The 24864-nt window shown below is 45.6% G+C and overlaps 1 protein-coding gene across 1 annotated transcript in view; it reads right to left on the reverse strand.

The window, feature by feature from the left end:
- dok6 (docking protein 6) overlaps positions 1-24864 on the reverse strand; it is a 684792-nt gene that overhangs the window by 195661 nt on the left and 464267 nt on the right. The window contains exon 4 of the mRNA XM_070872699.1: positions 4306-4425. Within this exon, the coding sequence (XP_070728800.1) occupies positions 4306-4425 (120 nt within the window). The remainder of the gene's footprint in view (positions 1-4305; positions 4426-24864) is intronic.

The following is a 24864-nucleotide window of genomic DNA, read 5'->3' on the forward strand; positions in this document are numbered from 1 at the left end:
GAAAACCACCGACAATGAGTGTGCAATGCCCATTTTCTTGCCGGGCGAATAATTTTACTTAATTTTATCTTTAAAATGGAAATTCTCACCAGCTTTTTTTGCCGAACATTAGCGGTGCTTCTGAGAGGGCAATCGAGCGTTGAGGGCCTTTAGGGAAAGTCTGGCCCTATGACTATATATTTATCATGCAGCCTTCGCTTTGCCAATGGAAAAAGTGTCAGGATTTTCCATTATATGTCCCAACATGCCTGAATGTATTTAGCAAAGCTAGCCGTTGCCACCAAGAGGCTGTTGTAGCTGTTGCCAGAGAGCCAACTATATATTCCACTGCCCGCAAACCTATACCACGCAGATAGAAATAAAACAATGGTCATTAACAGTTTCTTATTGAAGACTGCTAACAAAAGTGACAAGTTTTTCTCTCATTGTGATCTAATTTGGTGTTCACTCCTTCAATAACCTTTGTTTGACACTTTTGCCTTAACACCAGGAAATTCTTCTGCAGAATCATGGTGATAAGCATTCATCCTAGAACTCCATAGCACAGAAGTGTGGAGCACCAACATGGTTTGCCACAACACTACCCAATGCATGTATCTGTAGATCTTCAACCTTCGTGGTCCAGTTTTATATACGAAGCCGGGAAAGTGCAGGCCGGGAAAAGTCTCAGTGGTCCATCTGGCTAGATCCAAAAGAAAACAACAGGGTTCCTTGGGATTGGTATCTGGAAGGACTCAGTGGTCCTCGCACTACCAATTCATGACACATGCAACGCCCGACCGATTTTAATGGCTGGGCCTCATTTAAATATTTCAAATCTGTCTCCCACCCAAAGCTGGTGGGATTTACATCAGGGCCAGTGGGCAGAAACGGGAATTTTGGTGAGAGCCAGATGCCACCGGGGATCCAAGAGAAGGGACCCTGGCATAAACATAAGGGTGCAGGTGGGTGGGAGGGAAAGGCATTCACACAGTGGAGAAGGAGATGGAAGACAGGGGCTGGGGTGACTCTCAGATTAATTCCAGGCCCGGAGGAGCCTGATTCCCAAGGAATCCGCCTGAACACCAAAAAAAAACTTGCCTTGGACTCTTCTGGCTACTCTACCGTCGTCTGCAAGGTTTCTCTGGTGGCCTTGCCACCAAGTGGGCATCGCCCCTCCATTGAGTGGCAACAGAAATAGTCTTGTGGTGATGATGTCATCGAGTCATGACCTTGACATTATAATTTGGCTCCCACAGGCAGGCGGCATGCAGGAACAGAGCGACCTGGGACTGACAAGCAGACTCAGCTGATTTTAGTCTCTCCCACACAGTAATCCCATCCTGTGCGCGGAGTGGGGGGGGGAGGTGGGGTTAAAACCAACCCCGTTCCGCGATATCTATCTGATTCTCCCTTAGATTTTTCCCCATTATCTGCCTCCACCACCTCGCTGAGCAGTCTGTTCAACACATTCATCAACCCATTCGTAAAGTAGGTAAGTCTAAACTGTCCCAGCACCTTCCCTCTTCCATGCCTGAACCCGTGTCCCTTGGTTCTCGAGATTGTGGCGATCTTCAGCATGTCACTGGGGTTCATTTCAATTGTCTCCTTATGCATCTTAGCTACACTGTAGTTTATGAATTAATAAGATTGCAACACCAGTGGAGAGTGAAGTTGCCAAAATGATGTGTATCAAATTCTTGCAAGGTCCATTTGAGAGCTCAAGGAGAAAGTTACACTGGCTGCAATAGTACTGCAAACTATCGGTTATTCCGGCTTCCTCCATGGGATGAGGATGCCAGTTGCATCTGGGTCGAATGTGAAGATGGTGAAACGGGCCATGACAGGGTCTTTTCAAGGATATTAACGTGGTGGGTTATCCTATAGGCTGACCATGGAGAAGCACTGAGGATCTTTGCAGAGATGCTGACCAGAAGTTGTATCTCACCGTGTGAATAAGCATGGTACAAATTGAAGTGGAGAGACAATGCTAAGGGAAAAACAAGTACTAGTGCATTTCAGACTAGAGCACAGTGCAGGCCAGTCCTTAACAGAGTAACAACTGCTCACCCCTGATCAATACTTGGTGTTAGCCAGTCAAGTTGAGTTGACAGATTGAGTAGATTGGGCCTATATTCTCTGGAGTTTAGAAGAATGAGAGATGATCTCATCAAAACATACAAGATTCTGAGGGGGATTAACAGGGTAGACGTTTCCTCTGGCTGGGGAGTCTAGAACTAGGGAGCATAGTCTCAGGATAAGGGGTCGGCCATTTAAGATGAGGAGGAATTTATTCACCCAGAGGGTTGTGAATCTTTGGAATTCTCTACCCCAAAGGGCTGTGGAAGCTCAGTTGTTGAGTATATTCCGTATAGGTTGTATTAAGTATAGGCCGAGTAATTACAGGCCTGTCAGCCTAACCTCAGTGGTGGGAAAACTATTAGAAAAAATCCTGAAAGACAGGATAAATCTACATTTGGAAAGGCAAGGATTAATTAGGGACAGTCAGCATGGATTTGTTAAGGGAAGATCGTGTTTGACTAACCTGACTGAATTTTTTGAGGAGGTAACTAAGAGGGTCGATGAGGGTAGTGTGTACCATGTCGTGTATATGGACTTTAGCAAAGCTTTTGATAAGGTCCCACATGGTAGACTGGTCATAAAGGTTAAAGCCCATGGGATCCAGGGCAAAGTGGCAAGTTGGATCCAAAATTGGCTTAGAGTTCGGAAGCAATGGGTAATGGTTGATGGATGTTTTTGTGACTGGACGGATGTTTCCAGTGGGGTTCTGCAGGGCTCAGTACTGGGTCCCTTGCTTTTTGTGGTATATATCAACAATTTAGATTTGAATATAGGGATTATGATTAATAAGTTTGCAGACAACACTAAAATTGGCTGTGTGGTTGATAATGAAGAGGAAAGTCATGGGCTGCAGGAGGATATCAATCTACTGGTCAGGTGAGCAGAGCAGTGGCAAATGGAATTTAATTCAGAGAAGTGTGAGGTGATGCACTTTGGGAGGGCTAATAAGGAAAGGGTATACACATTAAGCGCTAGGCCACTTAATAGTGTAGATGAACAAAGGGACCTTGGAGTGATTGTCCACAGATCCCTGAAAGTAGCAGGCCAGGCGGATAAGGTAATGAAGAAGGCACACGGAATGCTTGCCTTTATTGACCGAGGCATAGAATATAAGAGCAGGGAGGTTATGCTTAAATTGTATAATACTTTGGTTAGGCCACAGTTGGAGTACTGCATGCAGTTCTGGTCGCCGTATTATAGGAAGGACATGATTGCTCTAGAGAGGTTGCAGAGGAGATTTACTAGGATGCTGCCTGGAACGGAGAATCTTAGTTATGAGGACAGATTGGATCGGCTGGGTTTGTTCTCAATGGAACAGAGGAGGTTGAGAGGAGACCTCATTGAGGTGTACAAACTATTGAGGAGCCTGGACATAGTGGATAGTAAGGGCCTATTTCCATTGCTGGAGGGGGTCTATTATGAGGGGCATAATTTTAAGATGGTTGGTGGAATGTTTAGAGGGGATTTGAGAGGGGGCTTCTTTATGCAGAGCATTGTGGAGATCTGCAGGGTTATGGACCCAGAGCTGGTAATTGGGATTAGACTGGATGATCTTTTGTTGGCCAGCGCAGATATAATGGTAAGTAATGCAGGGAATCAAACGATCTCCTGGACTAGTTTCGATCACCTGGATGGGTCGGAGAGGAATTTTCCCAGATTTTTTCTCCCTAAATTGGCCTGGGTTTTTATCTGGTTTTTGCCTCTCCCAGGAGATCACATGGCTCCGACTGGGGTGGAGTGTAGAATGTTTCAGTATAAGGGGTGTCGCAGTTGTGTGAGGCGGACTGGTTGGGCTGGGTGCGCTTTGCCTTTCCGTCATTGTTCATAGGTTTATATATAACCTTCAGGGCTGCTGACCAAGGGTCGCGTGGCTCTTTCTCGGCCGGCGCGGACACGATGGGCCGAAATGGCCTCTTTCTGCGCTGTAAATTTCTATGTTTCTATATTCAAGGCTGAGACGGATAGATTTTTTGACACTAGCGGAATCAAGGGATATGGGGATGGGGCAGGAAAGTGGAGTTGAGGTCGAAGATCAGCCATGATCTTATTAAATTGCGGAACAGTGTGGCCTACTCCTGCTCTTAATTCTTACGTTCTTAAGGTGGCATCATAAACAATGCATGAAAATTGTACAAACAAGGTTCACAAATATAACAGAAACAACTTTATCAAAATGGTTCCAAACCAAAACCTAAAATGTTCAATTGATTCAGTAAAGAAAGTTCGGTAAATATATGGGCCTACCATTTTGTTCTCTTTGAACACCGGCTGCTAGCAGGTCTGGCTCCCCAAAGCTGATGTCATTGAGTCTGGATCCTAAGCATTCAACGGAAAGAAGCTTACACCATTCCTCTGCCTCCAGTTCTGTGAACAAACACATGGCAACACATAAGATCATCACACCTGCCGCTGTTCAGAGCACTAATATTGATGTTAAGTAGAAGGATTAGCAATGAAAGACATCTGCAGCTTGAGGTATTTAGATTTTAGTTCACACACCATTTGATTGGTGAGTCCTAAAAACTGCCTGGATTAATTTATATAATGTCTGTGTACCTTTTTACCTGAGACTGATATCAGCCAGAATTGGTCACCAAAACAGATGTCTGACCAATATAAACAAACTAACCAGTTCAAGTTTGAAGACCATTTTAATTACAGAACAGATCAAAATTTAAATTGGCAATTTTTTAACATCATTCCGATTGATTTTCACTCTATCATGATGTGTTTAGTATAACAATCAAATCGCATTCAATACTGGGATCACACAACCATCAATACATTAGAGCCACAGTGATAAGCTGTGGCTCTTACATCCTTTGGCAAGCAACAGTTACAACAACATCAGCTTAACCTACATGCAGGCTTCACTGAAAACTAACAATAAATCAGTTTACTGCGACAAGGCTGAGTGTATTATTTAGACACATGAGTCATACAAACTTCAAACACATGAGTAGATGTTCTGTTTGTTGCTAATAGTAAGTCAGAGTATACACTGTTTTGTAAGGATAGGAGTGTTGTACCATGTCACACACAATGTGTTATTCTTCAGCTAAGATGGACTTATATTTGACCTGGTCTGTCTATTTAAAATTACAGTCAACTGGTGTGAATATACACATCCTTAGGTCAATTAGAAACCTGTTGCTTTCCTTCCCTTTTAAAATTCAATCGTTTTTTTTCTCTGAGAGACGTCAATCTTAATGATCCAGTTTTATACATGAACTGACTTCAATGGAAAAGAGAATTGGGTGGGGTATGAAATGGGCTACCGATGCACAATCGTCAATTGGTGCTACTACCCAATGACCAAGGTTGTCTATTTATTCATTTGTAGGTTCCTTATTTGTTCAATTCTGACTTGTTATTATTTCATGAAGGTGATACTTGATTCAACCAGATGTCTTCAGTTGTATTTGGGTAGTAGTGGGGCAGGAAATTGGATAAGGAGCAGATGTACCTGCTGCCATCGATTGCCACCACTTCTGGGATTACTGTTGGAAATGTTGGTGGGCGTTGAAAGTAATGGCGGAATGGTGTCATACATCACAATGTTAGATACCAATAATGCAAGCAGGTTACTGGAGTCCAGCATTACTAGGGGCCAGCAGAAAGCCCTTTAAATTGTAAAGTCCACTACAAAATGCTCCTCTACTTGCAGCCATAATTTTAATCGGGAGGCAGGTTGGGGGAGGAGGAGCTAGAAAGTGATCGGGAAACCCGGGAGAACGGGTACTGTTTGCAGCCCGGAGCGGGGAGGTCGGAGAGCATGGGGGGAGCTGGGAAGTTGCAGGGAAATCGGATGCTTCGGGGGGGGGGGCGGGTGGGAGGAGGGGAGATCAGTGGGGTAATCGGAGACCTCGGGGTGGTGCCCAATAGCGGGGGGTTGGTGAGGCAGGGACCTGGATCCAGCAGGTCAGTGGAAAGGCACTTACCTCCTGGATCCAACAGTCCTCACTTCCCTTTATCTGGCAGGTTCCCGACCAGCCAGAGTTAAATTTGTAATGGTGGATCACCATGAGGCACGCCAACCTCATGATATTTACAAGGATGATGCGCCTGTGGGAGCGGATTGGTCACCCGCCCCCACCGTGCACCTCTGTTAAAACCGGAAGTGGGCGGGAGATTTTTAAGTCTTTAACCTCCCACCTGACCCCAACCCACCTATTCTTTGGGGCTAATATTGCCCTGTACATGTCTCACAGGCAGCCATTTTCACCACACTGGCACAGGCAGGAGATACTGCTGGGATTCCACTTGATGCTTAATTGAGATGTCTAAAATGATGAGGGACTTAGATAGAATGGATAGCCAGGACCTATTTCCCTTAGCAAAGAGATCAATAACCAGGGGGCATAGATTTAAAGTAATTGGTAGAAGGATTAGAGGGGAGTTGAGGAGAACCTTTTTCACCCAGAGGGCGGTGGGGGTCTGGAACTCACTGCCTGAAAGGGTGGTAGAGGCGGAAACCCTCACCACATTTAAGAAGTACTTGGATATGCAATTGAAGTGCCGTAACCTACAAGGCTATGGACCAAGAGCTGGAAAGTGGGATTAGGCTAGATAGCTTTCTTTTCGGCCGGCATGGAGACGATGAGCCAAATGGCCTCCTTCCGTGCTGTAAATTTCTATGATTCTATTCTATGAATCAAGTAAATAAGGCTGACCCCAGAAACTCTCCCAGCAATAACAGCTAATCATCATGCTATGTAAACGGAGAAGCTTATGAACTTCAGAATTTTGTACAGTAGTGAGAGCTTTTTTTTTAACAGCAAATGCATTACTTCATGCATTAAGCAATAAATAACTTTTAAAGTTATTTCCCTTGGGTTCACTGGTCTGTGGTCTATGTTTATAACAAATTGTAAACCTTGTTAGGACGGGTTGCACCTCTACAGAGTCGGGACCAATATCCTGGCGGGGGAGGTTGCTAGTGTTGTTGAGGAGGGTTTAAATTAGCTTAGCAGGAGGATGGGAATGTGAAAATAGATTCAGTCAGAAGGGGAGAAAAGCTGGAATTAGAAAGCAAAAATAAAGAAAGTGAGTTTGAAGGAGAGAAGAAACAAGCAGGAAAAAAGGGTAAAAAAACTAATTTAAAGACTCTTTGTCTAAATTCTGTAGCATTCGTAACAAAATAGATGAATTGACAGCACAAATAGATACAAATGGGTATGATCTGATAGCCATTACGGAGACATGGTTGCAAGGTGACCAGGACTGGGAATTAAATATTCAGGAATATTGACAATCCAGAAGGACAGACAGAAAGGAAAAGGAGGGGAGGTAGCTCTGTTGATAAAGGATGAAATTACTGCAGTACTGAGAAATTATATTGGCTCAAATGATCAGGATGTTGAAACAGTTTGGATGGAGATAAGGAACAATAAGGGGAAAAAGTCACTGGTGGACATAGTCTATAGGCCCCCTAACAGTAGCAACTCTGTTGGTCGGAGCATAAACCAGAAAATAGTGGGAGCTTGTAAAAAGGGAACAGCAATAATCATGGATGATTTTAACCTCCATATTGATTGGACAAATCAAATTGGTCAAGGTAGCCTTGAGGAGGAGTTCATAGAGTGCATAAGGGACGGGTTCCTTGAGCAGTATGTAACGGAACCAACCAGGAAGCAGCTATCTTAGATCTGGTCCTGTGTAATGAGACAGGATTAATAAACAATCTCCTAGTAAAGGATCCCCTCGGAATGAGTGATCATAGCATGATTGAATTTCAAATTCAGATGGAGGGTGAGAAAGTTGGATCTCAAACCATAAACGAGACTACAAAGGTATGAGGGCAGAGTTGGCTAAAGTGGACTGGGAAAATAGATTAAAGTGTAGGATGGTTGATGAACAGTGGTGTACATTTAAGGAGATATTTCACAACTCTCCGTGGCTAACTAAAGAAATAAAGGACAGTATCCAATTAAAAACAAGGGCATATAAAGTGGCCAAAACTAGTAGGAGGACAGAAGACTGGGAAGCTTTTAAAAGCCAGCAAAGAATGACTAAAAAAATGATTAAGAAAGGGAAGATAGACTATGAAAGTAAACTAGCACGAAATATAAAAACAGATAGCAAGAGTTTCTATAGATATAAAAAGGAAAAGAGTGGCTAAAGTAAATGTTGGTCCCTTAGAGGATGAGATCAGGGAATTAGTAATGGGGAACATGGAAATGGCAGAAACCCTGAACAGATATTTTGTATCAGTCTTTACGGTAGAGGACACTAACAATATTTCAACAGTGGATAGTCAAGGGGCTATAGGGGGCGGTGGAACTTAACACATTCACAATCACTAAGGAGGTGGTACTCAGTAAGATAATGGGACTAAAGGCGGATAAATCCCCTGGACCTGATGGCTTGCATCCTAGAGTCTTAAGAGAAGTAGCGGCAGGAATAATGGATGCATTGGTTATAATTTATCAAAATTCTCTGGATTCTGGGGAGGTCCCAGCAGATTGGAAAACTGTGAATATAACGCCCCAATTTTAAAAAGGAAGCAGAAAAAAAGCAGGAAACTATAGACCAGTTAGCTTAACATATGTGGTTGGAAAAATGTTGGAATCCATTATTAAAGAAGCAGTAGCAGGACATTTGGAAAAACACAATTCAGTCAGGCAGAGTCAGCATGGATTTATGAAAGGGAAGTCATGCTGGACAAATTTGCTGGAGTTCTTTGAGGATGTAACAAACAGGGTGGATAAAGGGTAACCAGTGGATGTGGTGTATTTGGACTTCCAGAAGGCATTTGACAAGGTGCCACATAAAAGGTTACTGCACAAGATAAAAGTTCACGGGGTTGGGGGTAATATATTAGCATGGATTGGGGATTGGCTAACTAACAGAAAACAGAGAGTCGGGATAAATGGTTCATTCTCGGGTTGGCAATCAGTAACTAGCGGGATGCTGCAGGGATCAGTGCTGGGACCCCAACTATTTACAATCTATATGAATGACTTGGAAGAAGGGACTGAGTGTAACGTAGCCAACTTTGCTGACGATACAAAGATGGGAGGAAAAGCAATGTGTGAGATGGACACAAAAAATCTGCAAAAGGACATAGACAGGCTAAGTGAGTGGGAAAAAATTTGGCAGATGGTGTATAATGTTGAAAAGTGTGAGATTATGCATTTTGGCAGAAAAAAAATCAAAGAGCAAGTTATTATTTAAATGGAGAAAAATTGCAAAGTGCTGCAGTACAGTGGGACCTGGGGGTACTTGTACATGAAACACAAAAGGTTAGTATGCAGGTACAGCAAGTAATCAGGAAGGCCAATGGAATCTTGGCCTTTATTGCAAAGGGGATGGAGTATAAAAGCAGGGAAATCTTGCTACAGTTATACAAGGTATTGGTGAGGCCACATCTGGAATGCTGCGTACAGTTTTGATTTCCATATTTAAAAAGGATATACTTGCTTTGGAGGCAGTTCAGAGAAGGTTCACTAGGTTAATTTTGGAGATGAGGGGTTGATTTATGAGGAACGATTGAGTAGGTTGGGCCTCTACTCATTGGAATTCAGAAAATGAGAGGTGATCTTATCAAAATGTATAAGATTATGAAGGGGCTTGACAAGGTGGATGCAGAGAGGATGTTTCCACTGATAGGGGAAACTAGAACTAGGGGGCATAATCTTAGAATAAGGGGACGCCCATTTAAAACAGAGATGAGGAGAAATTTTTTCTCTCAGAGAGTTGTAAATCAGTGGAATTCGCTGCCTCAGAGAGCTGTGGAAGCTGGGACATTGAATAAATTTAAAACAGAGATAGACAGTTTCTTAACTGATAAGGGAGGTAATAAGTGGTTATGGTGAGTGGGCAGGGAAGAGGACCTGAGTCCATAATCGGATCAGCCTTGATCGTATTAAATGGCGGAGCAGGCTCGAGGGGCCGGATGGCATACTCCTGCTCCTATTTCGTATGTTCTTCTGTTCTTATGACAAATTGGTATCAGAATCATATTTTATACAATAGCAAATTGCTGCAGTGGGAGTGAGGCGACAGTGGATGCAGGCGATGTTACAGAGTTGAACATAGATGGGCCAAGATGCGTAGGTTTGAATTTGAACTCAGAGTAAAACAGGTCAGTGAGATTTTGCGTGTTAGGTTCACGCTGAATGGACAGCTGGGGAGCTGGATGGAATCCAGGATTAGATACAGAATTTTTGGTGGGCGCCAAACACGACAGCATACATCTTCCCAAATGTTATGGTGAAGCAAATTCTTGGTCCTTCTTTCTTGATGTCAGTCAAGTAATCAGGCAGCACAGTGGTGGCTGTGGAGTCAAGGGTGGTGATGGAGGATAGAGTTGGATGTCATCAGCCTAGATGTGCAAGCAAACCCCATGCCTGTGAATGATGTTGCCCCGAGGCAGTATGAGACAAGGAAAGAGGAGGTGAAGGATGCAAATTGTGGCAGGCAGGAGTGGAACTATGTGACATTAGTGTCATGGAGGTCGACCACTTAGAAGAATGGAGTGATTGGCTATGTCGAATACTGTAAAGTCCTTACTCTACAGTATGAAACCATACGAGGCACATTCTGGGGACAAAGTCACTCTGTGACCTTAACTCTTTATTCACAGGACTCCGAATACGATGACCTTGTGTGGGACCTCCCTTTTTATACCTGTGTGATCAGGTAAGGAGTGTCTCCCACAAGTTCACCCCTTGTGGTCAAGGTGTGCAATTCGATTGAGTGTATACAGTAATACAGTGGTGTTACATTGTGGTTACATACATGACATCACCTCCCCCCCAAAGTCTTATTGGGATCATAGGTTTAGTCTTTCAGGTGGTCTACGCTCCCTCGTGGAGTGCCGCAGTTGGGGCTCTGGTTGTTGGGCACTGACGTGAGTGTCTGTCACCTGTCGTGATTCCAGCCTGTCCGGGCTGACCGCAGGGACTATGCATTCTTCTGATTGCTCTTGTTGCTCATTCACTGGCGGTGTTGTGAGCTCCATCTCGTGGTCTTCTTCAGGTTCCTCCGTGTTGATGCATACCTTTTGTTTACTTGGTCCAGATGCTTACGGCATATCTGACCATTGTTGAGTTTTACCACGATGACCCTATTCCCCACTTTGTCAATTACAGTGCCCTCAAGCCATTTGGGCCCCATGGCGTGATTGAGGACGAATAAAGGATAATTTATTTCTATACATCTCCCCCTCGAATTACGGTCATGGTACTCGTTTTGTGACTTGCGCTTGCCCTCAACTATGTCGGTCAGGACTGGGTGAATGAGGGACAACCGGGTTTTGAGTGTCCGTTTCATTAGTAGCTCTGCGGGCGGGACCCCCTTGAGCGAATGCGGTCGGGATCTATAGGCCAGCAGGAGACACGATAGGCGGCATTGTAGGGAAGGTCCTTGAATCCTGAGCATATCTTGCTTAATGATTTGGACCGCACGTTCCACCTGGCCATTGGAGGCCGGCTTGAACGGCGCAGTCCTGATGTGGTTGATGCCATTACCCGACATAAACTCTCGGAATTCATAGCTTGTGAAAGATGGGCCATTATCACCAACCAGGATGTCCGGCAAGCCATGGGTTGCAAAGATCGCACGTAGGCTTTCCACGGTGGTGGATGACGTGCATGAATTCAGAATGATGCACTCGATCCATTTCGAGTACGCGTTTACCACAATAAGGAACATCTTATCCATGAACGGGCCCACGTAGTCAACATGAATGCGTGACCAAAGCCTGGTGGGCCAGGGCCTCGGGCTGAGCGGGGCCTCCCTGGGAGCATTGCCCAGCTGGGCACACGTCGTGCACCTGCGAACACAGTGTTCCAGGTCTGAATCAATTCCAGGCCACCAAACGTGTGATTGGGCAATGGCCTTCATCAGCACAATGCCTGGGTGCTCGCTGTGGAGTTCCCTGATGAATGCCTCCCTGCCCTTCTGGGGCATAACTACCCGGCTGCCCCATAGTAGGCAGTCGGCTTGGATGGAGAGCTCATCCATCTGTCTGTGGAACGGTCTGACCTCCTCAGGGCATGCTCCGTGTGTGGGCACCCAATCCCTAGTCAGGCCACATTTCTTAATCAGGGATAGGAGAGGATCTCTGTTTGTCCAGATTTTGATCTGGCAGGCTGTGATGGGGGAGCCTGCCCTGTCAAAGGCATCGACAGTCGTGACCATCTCGGCGCTTTGCTCCGCTGCCCCCTCAGTGGTGGCCAGTGGAAGCCTGCTGAGCGCGTCAGTGCAATTTTCAGTGCCGGGCCGGTGCCGGATGGAGTAGTCATAAGCAGCCAGCGTGAGAGCCCATCGCTGTATGCGAGCTGACGCTTTGGCAGTGATAGCCTTGCTGTCTGACAACAGGGATGTTAATGGCTTGTGGTCCGTCTCTAATTCAAACTTCCTACCAAAGAGGTACTGATGCATTTTTTTTACACCATAGACACATGCAAGTGCTTCCTTCTCGACCATCCCCATTCTGCTTGAGAGAGCAACCTGGAGGCATAAGCCACAGGTTGTAGTTGACCCTCAGCATTGCCCTGCTGCAACATGCACCCAACCCCATAGGACGATGAATCACATGTCAGAACTAATTTTTTACAGGGGTTGTACAGGGTCAACAAGTTGTTTGAACAAAGTAGGTTTCGCGCCCGATCAAAAGCCCGTTCCTGACAGTCCCCCCAAAACCAATCGCAACCCTTTCGCAGGAGCACGTGTAACGGCTCCAACAACGTGCTCCAGTTTGGCAGAAAGTTCCAAAAATAGTTCAACAATCCCAGGAATGAACACAACTCCGATGTGTTGCAGGGCCTGGGTGGTTGTCAAATTGCCTCTGTTTTGGATTCGGTGGGCCGAGTCCCATCTGCAGCAACCCTCCTGCCCAGAAACTCAATCTCAGGAACCAAAAACACACATTTAGACTTCTTCAGTCACAGGCCTACCCGGTTCAGTCGGCGTAGCACCTCCTCCAGGTTGTGGAGCTGTTCCTCGGTGTCTCGACCCGTGATGAGTTTGTCGTCCTTGAATACGATCGTTCCAGGAATGGATTTAAGCAGGCTTTCCATGTTTTGTTGGAAAATCGCGGCCGCTGATCGAATGCCAAACGGGCACCTGTTAATAACGAACAGTCCCTTGTGCGTGGTGATGGTGGTCAGTAGTTTAGATTCGTCGGCCAGTTCCTGGGTCATATAGGCTGAAGTGAGGTCCAACTTGGTAAACAGCTTGCCGCCTGCCAGCGTGGTGAAGAGGTCCTCCGCTCTCGGGAGTGGATATTGATCTTGTCGGGACACCCGATTGATGGTGGCCTTGTAGTCGCCACAGATCCTGACAGAACCATCCGCTTTTAGTACGGAAACGATGGGGCTCGGCCAGTCGCTGAATTCAACAGGCGAGATGATGTCCTCTCTCAACAGCCGGTCCAATTCGCTCTCAATCTTTTCCCGCATCACATACGGCACAGCTCTGGCTTTGTGGTGCTCTGGCCTGGCGTCCGGGGTGATGTGTATCACTACTTTAGTACCTTTGAAAGTCCCGACGCCAGGTTGGAATAGTGAATCGAATTGTTGTAGGACTTGTAAGCACGAACTTCGCTCCACAGATGACATTACTTGAACATCCCCCCATTTCTAGTTCATCTCGGCTAACCAGCTCCTTCCCAACAGTGCAGGACCATTGCCCGGGACAATCCAGAGCAGCAGCCGATTCACTAACCCATTGTGTGTGACAGCCAGCATTGCACTGCATAGCACCGGAATGATTTCTTTAGTGTAAGTCCGTAATTGTGTCTCAACACATGCTAATTTGGGTCTACTGGCTTTAAATAGCCACAGCTTCTCAAATTGCTGAACGCCTGTGAGTGACTGGCTGGCCCCAGTGTGCAGCTCCATGTGTACAGAGATACAGGTAGATAGAGGTGTACCGGTGGATGTGGTGTATTTAGATTTCCAAAAGGCATTCGATAAGGTGCCACACAAAAGGTTACTGCAGAAGATAAAGGTACGCGGAGTCAGAGGAAATGTATTAGCATGGATAGAGAATTGGCTGGCGAACAGAAAGCAGAGAGTCGGGATAAATGGGTTCTTTTCCGGTTGGAAATCAGTGGTTAGTGGTGTGCCACAGGGATCAGTACTGGGACCACAACTGTTTACAATATACATAGATGACCTAGAAGAGGGGACAGAGTGTAGTGCAACAAAATTTGCAGATGACACTAAGATTAGTGGGAAAGTGGGTTGTGTAGAGGACTCAGAGAGGCTGCAAGGAGATTTGGATAGGTTAAGTGAATGGGCTAAGGTTTGGCAGATGGAATACAATGTCGGAAAGTGTGAGGTCATCCACCTTGGGAAAAAAAAACAGTAAAAGGGAATATTATTTGAATGGGGAGAAATTACAACATGCTGTGGTGCAGAGGGACCTGGGGGTCCTTGTGCATGAAACTCTTTTTGGAGTTTATCTGAAAAACATAAAACATTAAACCGTGCCACCCGACCTGGATGACACACCAGACATTTACAAGGCCCTTTTTTTCTTTTTTGTGTTTTTTTTCTTTTTTTTCCGGTTATTTTTTGGGCACTAAAATCACATTTTTTCCAGTGCCCCCTATAAAAGGGGAGGGGGACACTACAAGTACCGGCAATTAAAACAAATTAAACTTTAAAACATAAAATCAAATTAAAATTTGGTTGCCGGGCGTGACGATGCACTCCAGTCCCTCCGGTGCCCACCTCTCGCGGAAGGCCGCGAGCATACCGGTGGACACCGCGTGCTCCATCTCCAAGGACACCCTGGCGTGGATGTACGCGCGGAAGAGAGGCAGGTAGTCAGGTTGAACGACCCCCTCGACCGCCCGCTGCCTGGACCGGCTGATGGCACCCTTGGCCGTGCCCAGGAGCAGTCCTACGAGGAGGCCCTCGGACCTACCCGCTCCCCTCCGCACAGGGTGCCCAAAGATCAGGAGAGTGGGACTGAAGTGCAGCCAGAATTTCAGGAGCAGCCCCTTTAAATAATAAAACTCCTTGTGCATGAATCCCAAAAGTTTAGTTTGCAGATGCAGCAGGTAATCAGGAAGGCAAATGGAATGTTGGCCTTCATTGCGAAAGGGATGGAGTACAAAAGCAGGGAGGTGTTGCTGCAACTGTATAAGGTATTGGTAAGGCCGCACCTGGAGTACTGCGTGCAGTTTTGGTCACCTTACTTAAGGAAGGATATACTAGCTTTGGAAGGGGTACAGAGACGATTCACTAGGCTGATTCGAGAAATGAGGGGGTTACCTTATGATGATAGATTGAGTAGACTGGGTCTTTACTCCTTGGAGTTCAGAAGGATGAGGGGTGATCTTATAGAAACATTTAAAATCATGAAAGGGATAGACAAGATAGAGGCAGAGAGGTTGTTTCCATTGGTGGGGGAGACTAGAACTAGGGGGCACAGCCTCAAAAATACAGAGGAGCCAATTTAAAAACCGAGTTGAGAAAGAATTTCTTCTCCCAGAGGGTTGTGAATCTGTGGAATTCTCTGCCCAAGGAAGCAGTTGAGGCTGGCTCATTGAATGTTTTCAAGTCAAAGATAGATAGATTTTTAAGCAATAAGGGAATTAAGGGTTACGGGGAGAGGGCGGGTAAGTGGAGCTGAGTCCACGACCAGATCAGCCATGATCTTATTGAAATGGCAGAGCAGGCTCGAGGGGCTAGATGGCCTACTCCTGTTCCTAATTCTTATGTTCTTATGTTCTTATACCGTTTAATAAAACCCTCATCATCATTGGTGGCGTTTTGGTGTATGAACTGAATATTCGCCAAATGGACCCGCTGAACCTCGGCATCCATCGATTTGCCCCAAAAGTCATCCTGCCTCAAAGAACCCTCTTCTGGTCCATCCGCCTCATAGATTAGTCTGGTTGCAGACTTCCTGCACATTCGAGCTAAGTGGCCACTGAGATTGGAGGTCCTGCAGACAAACTGTTGAAATCTGCAAGATCTAGCTGAGTGTTTTCCCCCACATCACCAGCATGAGTTAAAGTTTCCATTGTTGGGAACAAAGGGACTATGGCCAGGCATTCCGCGCTGGCTGTCCCTTTGACTGCTCTTAAGTACCCTATTGGTGGGTGTCAATGGTTCCATCCCGGGCCGCATTGTCCACTGTGATGGCATGAATGTCCGTTCAGCCTGCCATTGTCTCTGTTGAAGTCCTACTCTGGGGTCTATTGCTGCCTGGGGAGTGTCGGACTGCCCCTGCCTGCCTGCGGGGCTCTGAGCCGCATTGATGATGTGGACTCCCTGATCCATTGCCGCGTTAGAAGCAGAATTGCGCGCGTATATTATTTTCGTCTCTTCCTCCCCCGCCATGAAAGTTTGAGCTAACAACGCTGCCGCTTCCAAGGTCAAATCCTTGGTCTCAATTAATTTGTGGAAAATTCCTGCATGATTGATGCCCTCGATAAAGAAGTCCCTTAGCATCTCCCCCCTGCAGGCGTCTGTGAACTTAGAGGCTGGCCAAATGCAGGAGGTCCGCTACGAAGTCCAGTATGCTCTGTCCTTCACGACATCTGTGCCGGGCCATATGTCTGCTACTCGCCAGTTTGAGGTGCTCCCTGATCAATTTGCTAAGTTCTTCAAAGGTTTTGTCCGCCGGCTTTTCGGGTGCTAGTAAGTCCTTCATGAGCACGTAAGTCTTTGGTCCGCAGCTGGTCAAAAGATGAGCTCTTCGCTTGTTGGCCGCTGTATCCCCCAGCCATTCTTTCGTAACGAAGCTTTGCTGAAGCCTCTCAACAAAATCGTCCCAGTCTTCCCCAACACAGAACCATTCCTCTGTGCTACTGGTGGCCATTCTCATGGGTCGTGATTTCCCATTTCTCGTCGCCAATGTAAAGTCCTTACTCTACAGTATGCAACCACACGAGGCACACTCTGGGGACAAAGTCACTCAGTGACCTTAACTCTTTATTCACAGGACTCCAAAGACGATGACCCTGCGAGGGACCTCCCTTTTTATACCTGTGTGTTCAGGTAAGGAGTGTCTCCCACAAGTTCACCCCTTGTGGTCAAGGTGTGCATCTAGATTGAGTATATACAATAATATAGTGGTGTTACATTGTAGTTACATACATGACAAATACCATGGGAGAGTGAGGAGAACAAGAAGGAATGAGCACCACAGTTGCAAACACAAAGGATGCATGGCTTACTTTGGCAAAAATGAGTTGGATTTATACAGCGCCTTTCACAACTCCCAGACGTATAAAAGTAGCAATGAAGAACTTTTGGAGTGTAGTCACTGTTGTAATGTTGTAAGCACCTTTCAGTGCTTTCACAGCAAATGATAGATGTGGCAATAGGGTGGTAATTGAAGAGGTTAAAGGGATCGAGAGTGTGCCTTTTGAGGAGTGGGTTGCTGATGGTAGTCTTGAAGGATGGGGAACAGAACCTGAGGAAAATGAGCCATTGATGAAGCTGATGGGCACTGGGTTAAGGATAAGTAGTTGTGTGATGATGATGTGAGTTGGGAGGGGAACAAAGATGCAGAAGATGGATCTTGAGATAATGAGCTGATGTTGCAGGGTGGGAGTGGATGGAAGAGAAGCTATGGAGCGCTATGTGGTTGAAAAGGTATGAGGTACACTGGGGTTATTAGGAATGGGGGATGGGGGATGAGGGAGGGAGGAAGCAGCTGGGGTGGTCAAGTGAACAGTCTTGGGGGGGGGGGGAAATTGCCCTCTTTAAGGCCCGTTAGAGGCGGTAACATGGTGGTAAGGCCTTTCCACCCGGGAGCAGGCGGCGGGGCCGACCCATCTGGAATTGCCCCCGAGCTGGGTGGCGTCCCGGGAACAGGTGTTGACCTATTGTCGGCTGTGCACTGACCCCTAACCGACCGGCAGCGACACCTTTTCCGCCCCGCGGGGGAAATTGCCCTGCGGGAGCACGGACGCCACTGACAGCTTCAAGAGTCAGGAAGCTGCCAGTGGTTAAGGCCGCCCTTAAAGGGGAGGGTTCACTGCCGCGTCCGTCATTTTATTTCAATTGTTCAATTGTTGGCCGACTCCTGAGTCGAATCGACACTGGCAGCCGCTGATTCAGACAGGCCGCCAACAGGGTGCCGGGCCGTTGGCCCAGCCGAAACCTTCCCTGGTGGCCCAGTAGGCTCGACATAGGCCTCACAGCATTTCTCCCCTTTAAGTGAAGGGGAGGGACATTGCGCCACGTCAGCGCGACACGGCACGTTCTCAGCGCTCTGGTGTGATGGACAGTGGCCCACTCCATACCACCTCAAACAGCTCCCAAAAGCACTGGGAGGCAGTGTCAGAGTTAAAGAGCCAAATTTCCCAGCTCTGCCCTCTGAATCCTGCTGGGCGGAACATTTTCTGTTTATTCGAATTGCCCTCCCCAGTTTCGGCCCCTTTATCTTCAAAATGAGAAAATCTATGACCTCTTTATACTTGATGTTCACAAACATTTTGAGCTTAAATCATCTGTTTGGGCAATAGTTAGACCATTTGCTGGATATTACTAGTTCATCACAAGACCGAATAGAAAACATTTTAACAAATAATAAATTCACTTCAAATTGGGACCTATTCTGTTTCCACATGGTATCATGTTAACATTTTATTCCTATGCCAAAAAAAACACTCCATGGAATTGAGCAGATATGTATGGTAAACTAGTGGTCATAATAGCCAATACTAAGGAGGACTGCAACAAATTACAGGAAGACATTAATAAACTTGCAGAATGGGCATACAATTGGCAAATTAAATTCAACACAGATAAATATGAGGTATTACATTTTGTTAGGAAGTATAGGGAGGTCACATAATACTTGGAGGGTGTGAGTCTAGGTGGGGTATAGGAGCAAAGGGATCTCAGCGTACAAATACACAAATCACTAAAAGTTGCGAGACCGTAAAAAAAGCAAACCAAGCACTAGGCTTTATTTGTAGAGGGATAGAATTGAAAAGTAGTGAAGTTATGCTAAACTTGTACAGGAACTTGGTTAGACCACACTTGGAGTACTGTGTGCAATTCTGGTCGCCATATTATTAAACTAAAAAATGGGGGGGGGGGGGCGGTGGGAGAGGTCAGGTGAGGGGAAATTTAGAAAGTTAAAGAGATAGGACAAGGCAATAGTGTAGGATAGCGATAGGGATAATGATAACCAAAGTGTGACAGGAAGGGACAGAGCATACAAACATAAGAGTGCACCAGCAAATAGGGTCAGAGTTTAGAAAAATGGTAATGGTAAAAAGACAAAACTGAAGGCTCTTTATCTGAATTCAAGCAGCATTCGTAACAAGATAGATGAATTGATGGCACAAATAGAAATAAATGGGTATGATCTGATAGCCATTACAGAGACATGGTTGCAAGGTGACCAAGGATGGGAACTGAATGTTCATGGGTACTTGACATTTCGGAAGAATAGGCAGAAAGACAAAGGAGGAGGGGTAGCTCTGTTAATAAAGGATGAGATCAGTGCAGTAGTGAGAAATGATGTGGCTTGGAAGATCAAGGTGTAGAATCAGTTTGGGTGGAGATAAGAAATAGCAAGGGAAGGAGTAGTCTATAGGCCCCCTAACAGTAACTACACTGTAGCAAAGAGTATAAATAAATCAAGAAATAATAGGGGCTTGTAAGCGAGGTACTGCAATAATTATGGGCGACTTTAATCTCCAAATAGATTGGACAAATCAAATTGGCCTTGAGGAATCGTTCATTGAGTGTATTCGGGACAATTTTTTAGAATACATTGTGGAACCAACCAGGGAACAAGCTATTTTAGATCTGGTAATGTATAATGAGACAGGATTAATTAATGATCACATAGTAAAGCATGCTCTCGGGAAGAGTGGTCATAACATGCTGGAATTTGACATTCAGTTTGAGGGTGAGAAACTTGGATCTGAACCTAATGTCTTAAATCCAAATAAAGGCAATTACAAAGGTATGAAGATAGAGTTGTCTAAAGTGGACTGGGAAAATAGATTAAAAGGTCAGACAGTAAATAAGCAGTGACAAATATTTAAGGAGATATTTCATAATTCTCAACAAAGATATATTCCATTGAGAAAGAAAGACTACGCAAAGGATGAACTATCCGTGGCTAACTAAGGAAGTTAAGGATGGTATCAAATTGAATGAAAAGGCATACAATGTTGCAAAGATTAATGGTAGGCAAGAATAGTGGGAACATTTTAGAAACCAACAAAGGATGACTAAAAAAATAATAAAGAGCGAGAAAATAATTATGAGGGTAAACTTGTAAGAAATATAAAAACAGACAATAAGAGCTTGTACAAGTATATAAACAGGAAGAGAATAGATAAAGTAAATATTGGTCCCTGAGAGAATGAGACTGGGGAATTAATAATGCGAAACAAGGAAATGTCAGAGACTTTGAACAAATATTTTGTATCTGTCTTCATGGTAGAAGACACTAAAAGCATCCCAATAATTGTAGAAAATCCGGGGGCAAAAGGGAGGGAGGAAATTAAAACTAGAGAAAACGTACTAGGCAAACTAATGGGATTAAAGGTTAACGTCCCCTGATGGCCTTCATTCTAGGGTCTTAAAAGAAGTGGCTGCAGAGATACCGGATGCATTGGTTGTAATCTTCCAAAGTATCCTAGATTCTGGAAAGGTCCCAGCGGATGGGAAACTACAAATGTAACACCACTATTCAAGAAAGGAGGGAGACAGAAAGCAGGTAACTATAGGCCAGTTAGCCTAACATCTGTCATTGGAAAAATTCTGGAATCCATTATTAATGAAGTAGTGGTAGGACATTTAGAAAATCATAATACAATCAAGCAGAGTAAGCATGATTTTATGAAAGGCAAATCATGTTTGAAAAATGTATTAGAGTTCCTTGAGGATGTAACGAGCAGGTTGGATAAAGGTGAATCCGTAGATATAGTGTATTTGGATTTCCAAAAGGCATTCGATAAGGTGCCACATAAAAGGTTACTGCACAAGATAAGAGTTCATGGTGTTGGGGGTAATATATTAGCACAGATAAGGAATTGGCTACTAACAGAAAACAGAAAGTCGGGATAAATGGGTAATTTCCAGGTTGGCTAACTATAATTAGTGGGGTGCCACTGGGATCAGTGTTGGGGCCTCAACTATTTACAATCTATATTAATGACTTGGATGAAGGGACGGAATGTATTGCAGCCAAATTTGCTGATGATACAAAGATAGGAGGGAAAGCAAGTTGTGAGGAGGATGCAAAGAATCTGCAAAGGGACATCGATAGGTTAAGTGAGTGGGTAAAAAATTGGCAGATGGAGTATAATATGGGAAAATGTGAGGTTATCCACTTTGATAGGTAGAATAGAAATGCAAATTATTATTTAAATGGAGAGAGACTACAGAATGCTGCTGTACAGAGGGATCTAGATGTCTTCGTACATGATACATAAAAAGTTTGCATGCAGTTACAGCAAGTAATTAGGAAGGCAAATGGAATGTTGGCCTTTATTGCAAGGGGGATGGAGTATAAAAGTAAGGATGTTTTGCTACAACTGTACAGGGCGTTGGTGAGACCACACCTCGAGTATGGCGTACAGTTTTGGTCTCCGTATTTAAGGAGTGATATACTTGCATTGGAGGTAGTTCAGAGTAGGTTCATTAGGTTGATTCCTGGGATGAAGCAGGCGTCTTATGAGGTAAGGTTGAGCAGGTTGGACCTGTACTCATTGGAGTTTAGAAGAATGAGAGGTGATCTTATTGAAACATGTAAGATTTTGAGGGGGCTTGACAGGGTAGATGCTGAGTGGATGTTTCCCCTCGTGGGGGAATCTACAACTAAGGGGCATAGTTTCAGAATAAGGGGTCACCTATTTAAGACGGAGATGAGAAGGTGGCAAAATATTTCTGCCGCATTTCTGGCCTAGAAAAACGGGCGTAACTCTGGCAATACACCAGAAAACGGGCTTGGGCAAAATTGAGCTGAATAATCTGGAGTAAGGGCTCAGTATGTCATGTATGACCTTAATGGATATCAGGTTACAATGTAGGACCTTGCAACACATCAGCCCATGAGATAACATCTGCCCAGATCCTGGGTTATTTTAGATGGTGCAGCACAGATGGAATCGCCCTCCGCCGCATTATGTAATGAATGTTTTAAATTACATCCTCCTTTTCCTCGCTCTGTCCTTCTGTCTGCTACTGAAACAATGCAGATATAACGCTCTCGCGTAGGATGAATGCATCATGGGTGCTCCCAGGATATCTTGCATCGACTGACATGATACGATGCATGTCGTCACACACGAGCTGTACATTAATGAAATGGAAGCCTTTTCTGTTCCTGTACACCTTGGGATCCTCCAAGGCGTAAGGCGATGTGGGTACAATCAATGCAGCCATGTAGCTTTGGGAAGCCAGCAACCCTGGAGAAGCCCACAGTCCTGTCACACATTTCTTGGGCAATCATGGGGAACTTTAAGTAGTCATTCCTCCGTGCATATAGTGCAGCTGTCACCTGCCGAATGCAGAAATGTGTTGCATATTGAGAGATGGCGCACACATCCCTAATTGTAGCTTGAAATGATCCGGAGGCATAGAATGAAAGTGCAGCTGTAACCTTCACTTCAACTGACAAAGCAGTCCTCCTGACGCTTCTAGGGTGCAGGTCTGCTTTCACCAATTCACAGACCTGTTACAACTTCTTTGCGGAAACGCAGCCTTCTGACAGTCTGCATCACTCAGGTGCAGGTACAAACAACTGTCTCGATATACCCGACGTGGGTAAGGCCTCCTGCCCTGCATCCTATGGGCTCTGATATTTCTCATGCGATGACATCGAATCAATTGTCTCCTATGTAGCACCATCATACTGAAGGCTCGCACAAGGTATGGCATTGTCAGTATTGCCCCCTGTTACACTCATAATAAATGGTGAGACGGAGTACTGTGTGTAATGAGCAAGTGTGACCTTAGCTCCTTTATTAAGGTTCCAGAGTGCAGGTACCTCGTGGGTAGCCTGCTTATATATTGTGCTCCGAAGGGATGCTGGGATCCCTTGGGACTCCAACAGGTGGACCCTTTGGTGGTCAGGTGTAATGCAAGTTACAAAGGGTTAAATACCTAACATCACTCCCCCGTGAAGTCAACAATACACTTATTTACAAGGTGAGACGATCTGGGGCTTTTTGCTCCCTTGTCGATTGTCTCGGTGCAAATGCTGGTGTGGGTGGGTTGGTCAGTTCTTCACTGGGCTGTTGGGCAGCCGGCCTTGCCAGGCTGCTGGGGATGATGAGTTTGGTTTCGTGGTCAACTGTAATGTCAGTTGCTACTTGTGTGTGTGTTGGAAGGTCAAAGTTGGTGGTGTCTTCTTCGGGATGTTCGTAACTGTTGGTGAACTGCAATTTGATTTGGTCTAAATGTTTTCTGTGCGTTTGTCCATTGGTCAGTTTGACCTGAAACAACCTACTCCCCTCTTTGGCTGTGATCATGCCAGTGAGCCATTTGGGACCATGTCCATAATTGAGCATATACACAGGATCATTGATCTCAATATCGCCTGACAAATTTGTGCAGTCATGGTACATACTTTGTTGATGCCGCTTGCCCTCCACGTGATCATGGAGATCAGGGTGGACAAGAGAGAACCTTGTTTTAAGCACCCTTTTCATGAGCAGCTCAGCTGAGGGAATCCCGGTGAGCGAGTGGGGTTTGGTGCGGTAGCTGAGCAGCATTCGGGACAACTGGGTCTGCAGGGAGCCTTCCGATACACATTTCAAGCTTTGCTTGATGGTCTGAACTGCCCGTTCTGCCTGGCCGTTGGATGCGGGCTTGAACGGGGCAGATGTGACATGTTTGATCCCGTTGCTGGTTATGAATTCCTTGAATTCAGCACTGGTGAAGCACGGCCCATTGTAGCTGACTAGGACATCAGGCAAGCCGTGCGTGGCAAACATTGCTCGTAGGCTTTCAATGGTGGCCGTGGACATTATTGTACATTCAATCCATTTTGAGTAAGCGTCCACGACAACCAAAAATATTTTGCAGTGGAATGGGCCCGCATAGTCTACATGGATCCTCAACTATGGTTTGGATGGCCACGACCACAAACTTAGCGGTGCCTCTCTGGGTGCGTTGCTCAACTGAGAGCAAGTGTTGCACTGGCGCATGCATGACTCTAAATCTGAGTAAATGTCAGGCCACCACACGTGAGATCTGGCTATGGCTTTCATCATTACGATGCCTGGGTGGGTATTGTGCAGGTCGCAAATAAATGTGTCTCTGCCTTTCTTGGGCAAGACCACGCGATTGCCCCACAAAAGACAGTCCAGCTGCAGGGACAACTCGTCTTTGCATCTGTGGAACGGCTTAATCACTTCCTGCATCTCCACTGGGACACTGGACTAGCTCCCATGGAGGACACAGTTTTTTACCAAGGACAGTAAAGGATCCTGGCTGGTCCAGGTCCTGATCTGGCGGGCGGTAACGGGGGACTTCTCGTTCTCAAATGCCTCCATGACCATGAGCAAGTCTGCTGGCTGTGCCATTTCCACCTCGGTGGTGGGCAATGACAGCCGACTGAGAGCATCTGCGCAGATCTCTGTGCCCAGTCTGTGGCGGATTACATAATTGTATGCCGACAGCATGAGCGCCCATCTTTGAATGCGTGCAGAGGCATTGGTATTAATCCCCTTGCTCTCAGAGAACAGCAATATGAGCGGCTTGTGGTCAGTTTCAAGCTCGAACTTGAGGCCAAATAAGTACTGGTGCATTTTTTTAACCCCGTAAATGCATGCCAGAGCCTCTTTTTCAACCATGCTGTAGGCCCTTTCGGCCTTGGACAAACTCCTGGATGCATACGCAACTGGTTGCAAAA

This window comes from Pristiophorus japonicus, chromosome 1 (genome assembly GCF_044704955.1).
Source record: "Pristiophorus japonicus isolate sPriJap1 chromosome 1, sPriJap1.hap1, whole genome shotgun sequence".
NCBI classification, from domain to species: Eukaryota; Metazoa; Chordata; class Chondrichthyes; family Pristiophoridae; genus Pristiophorus; species Pristiophorus japonicus.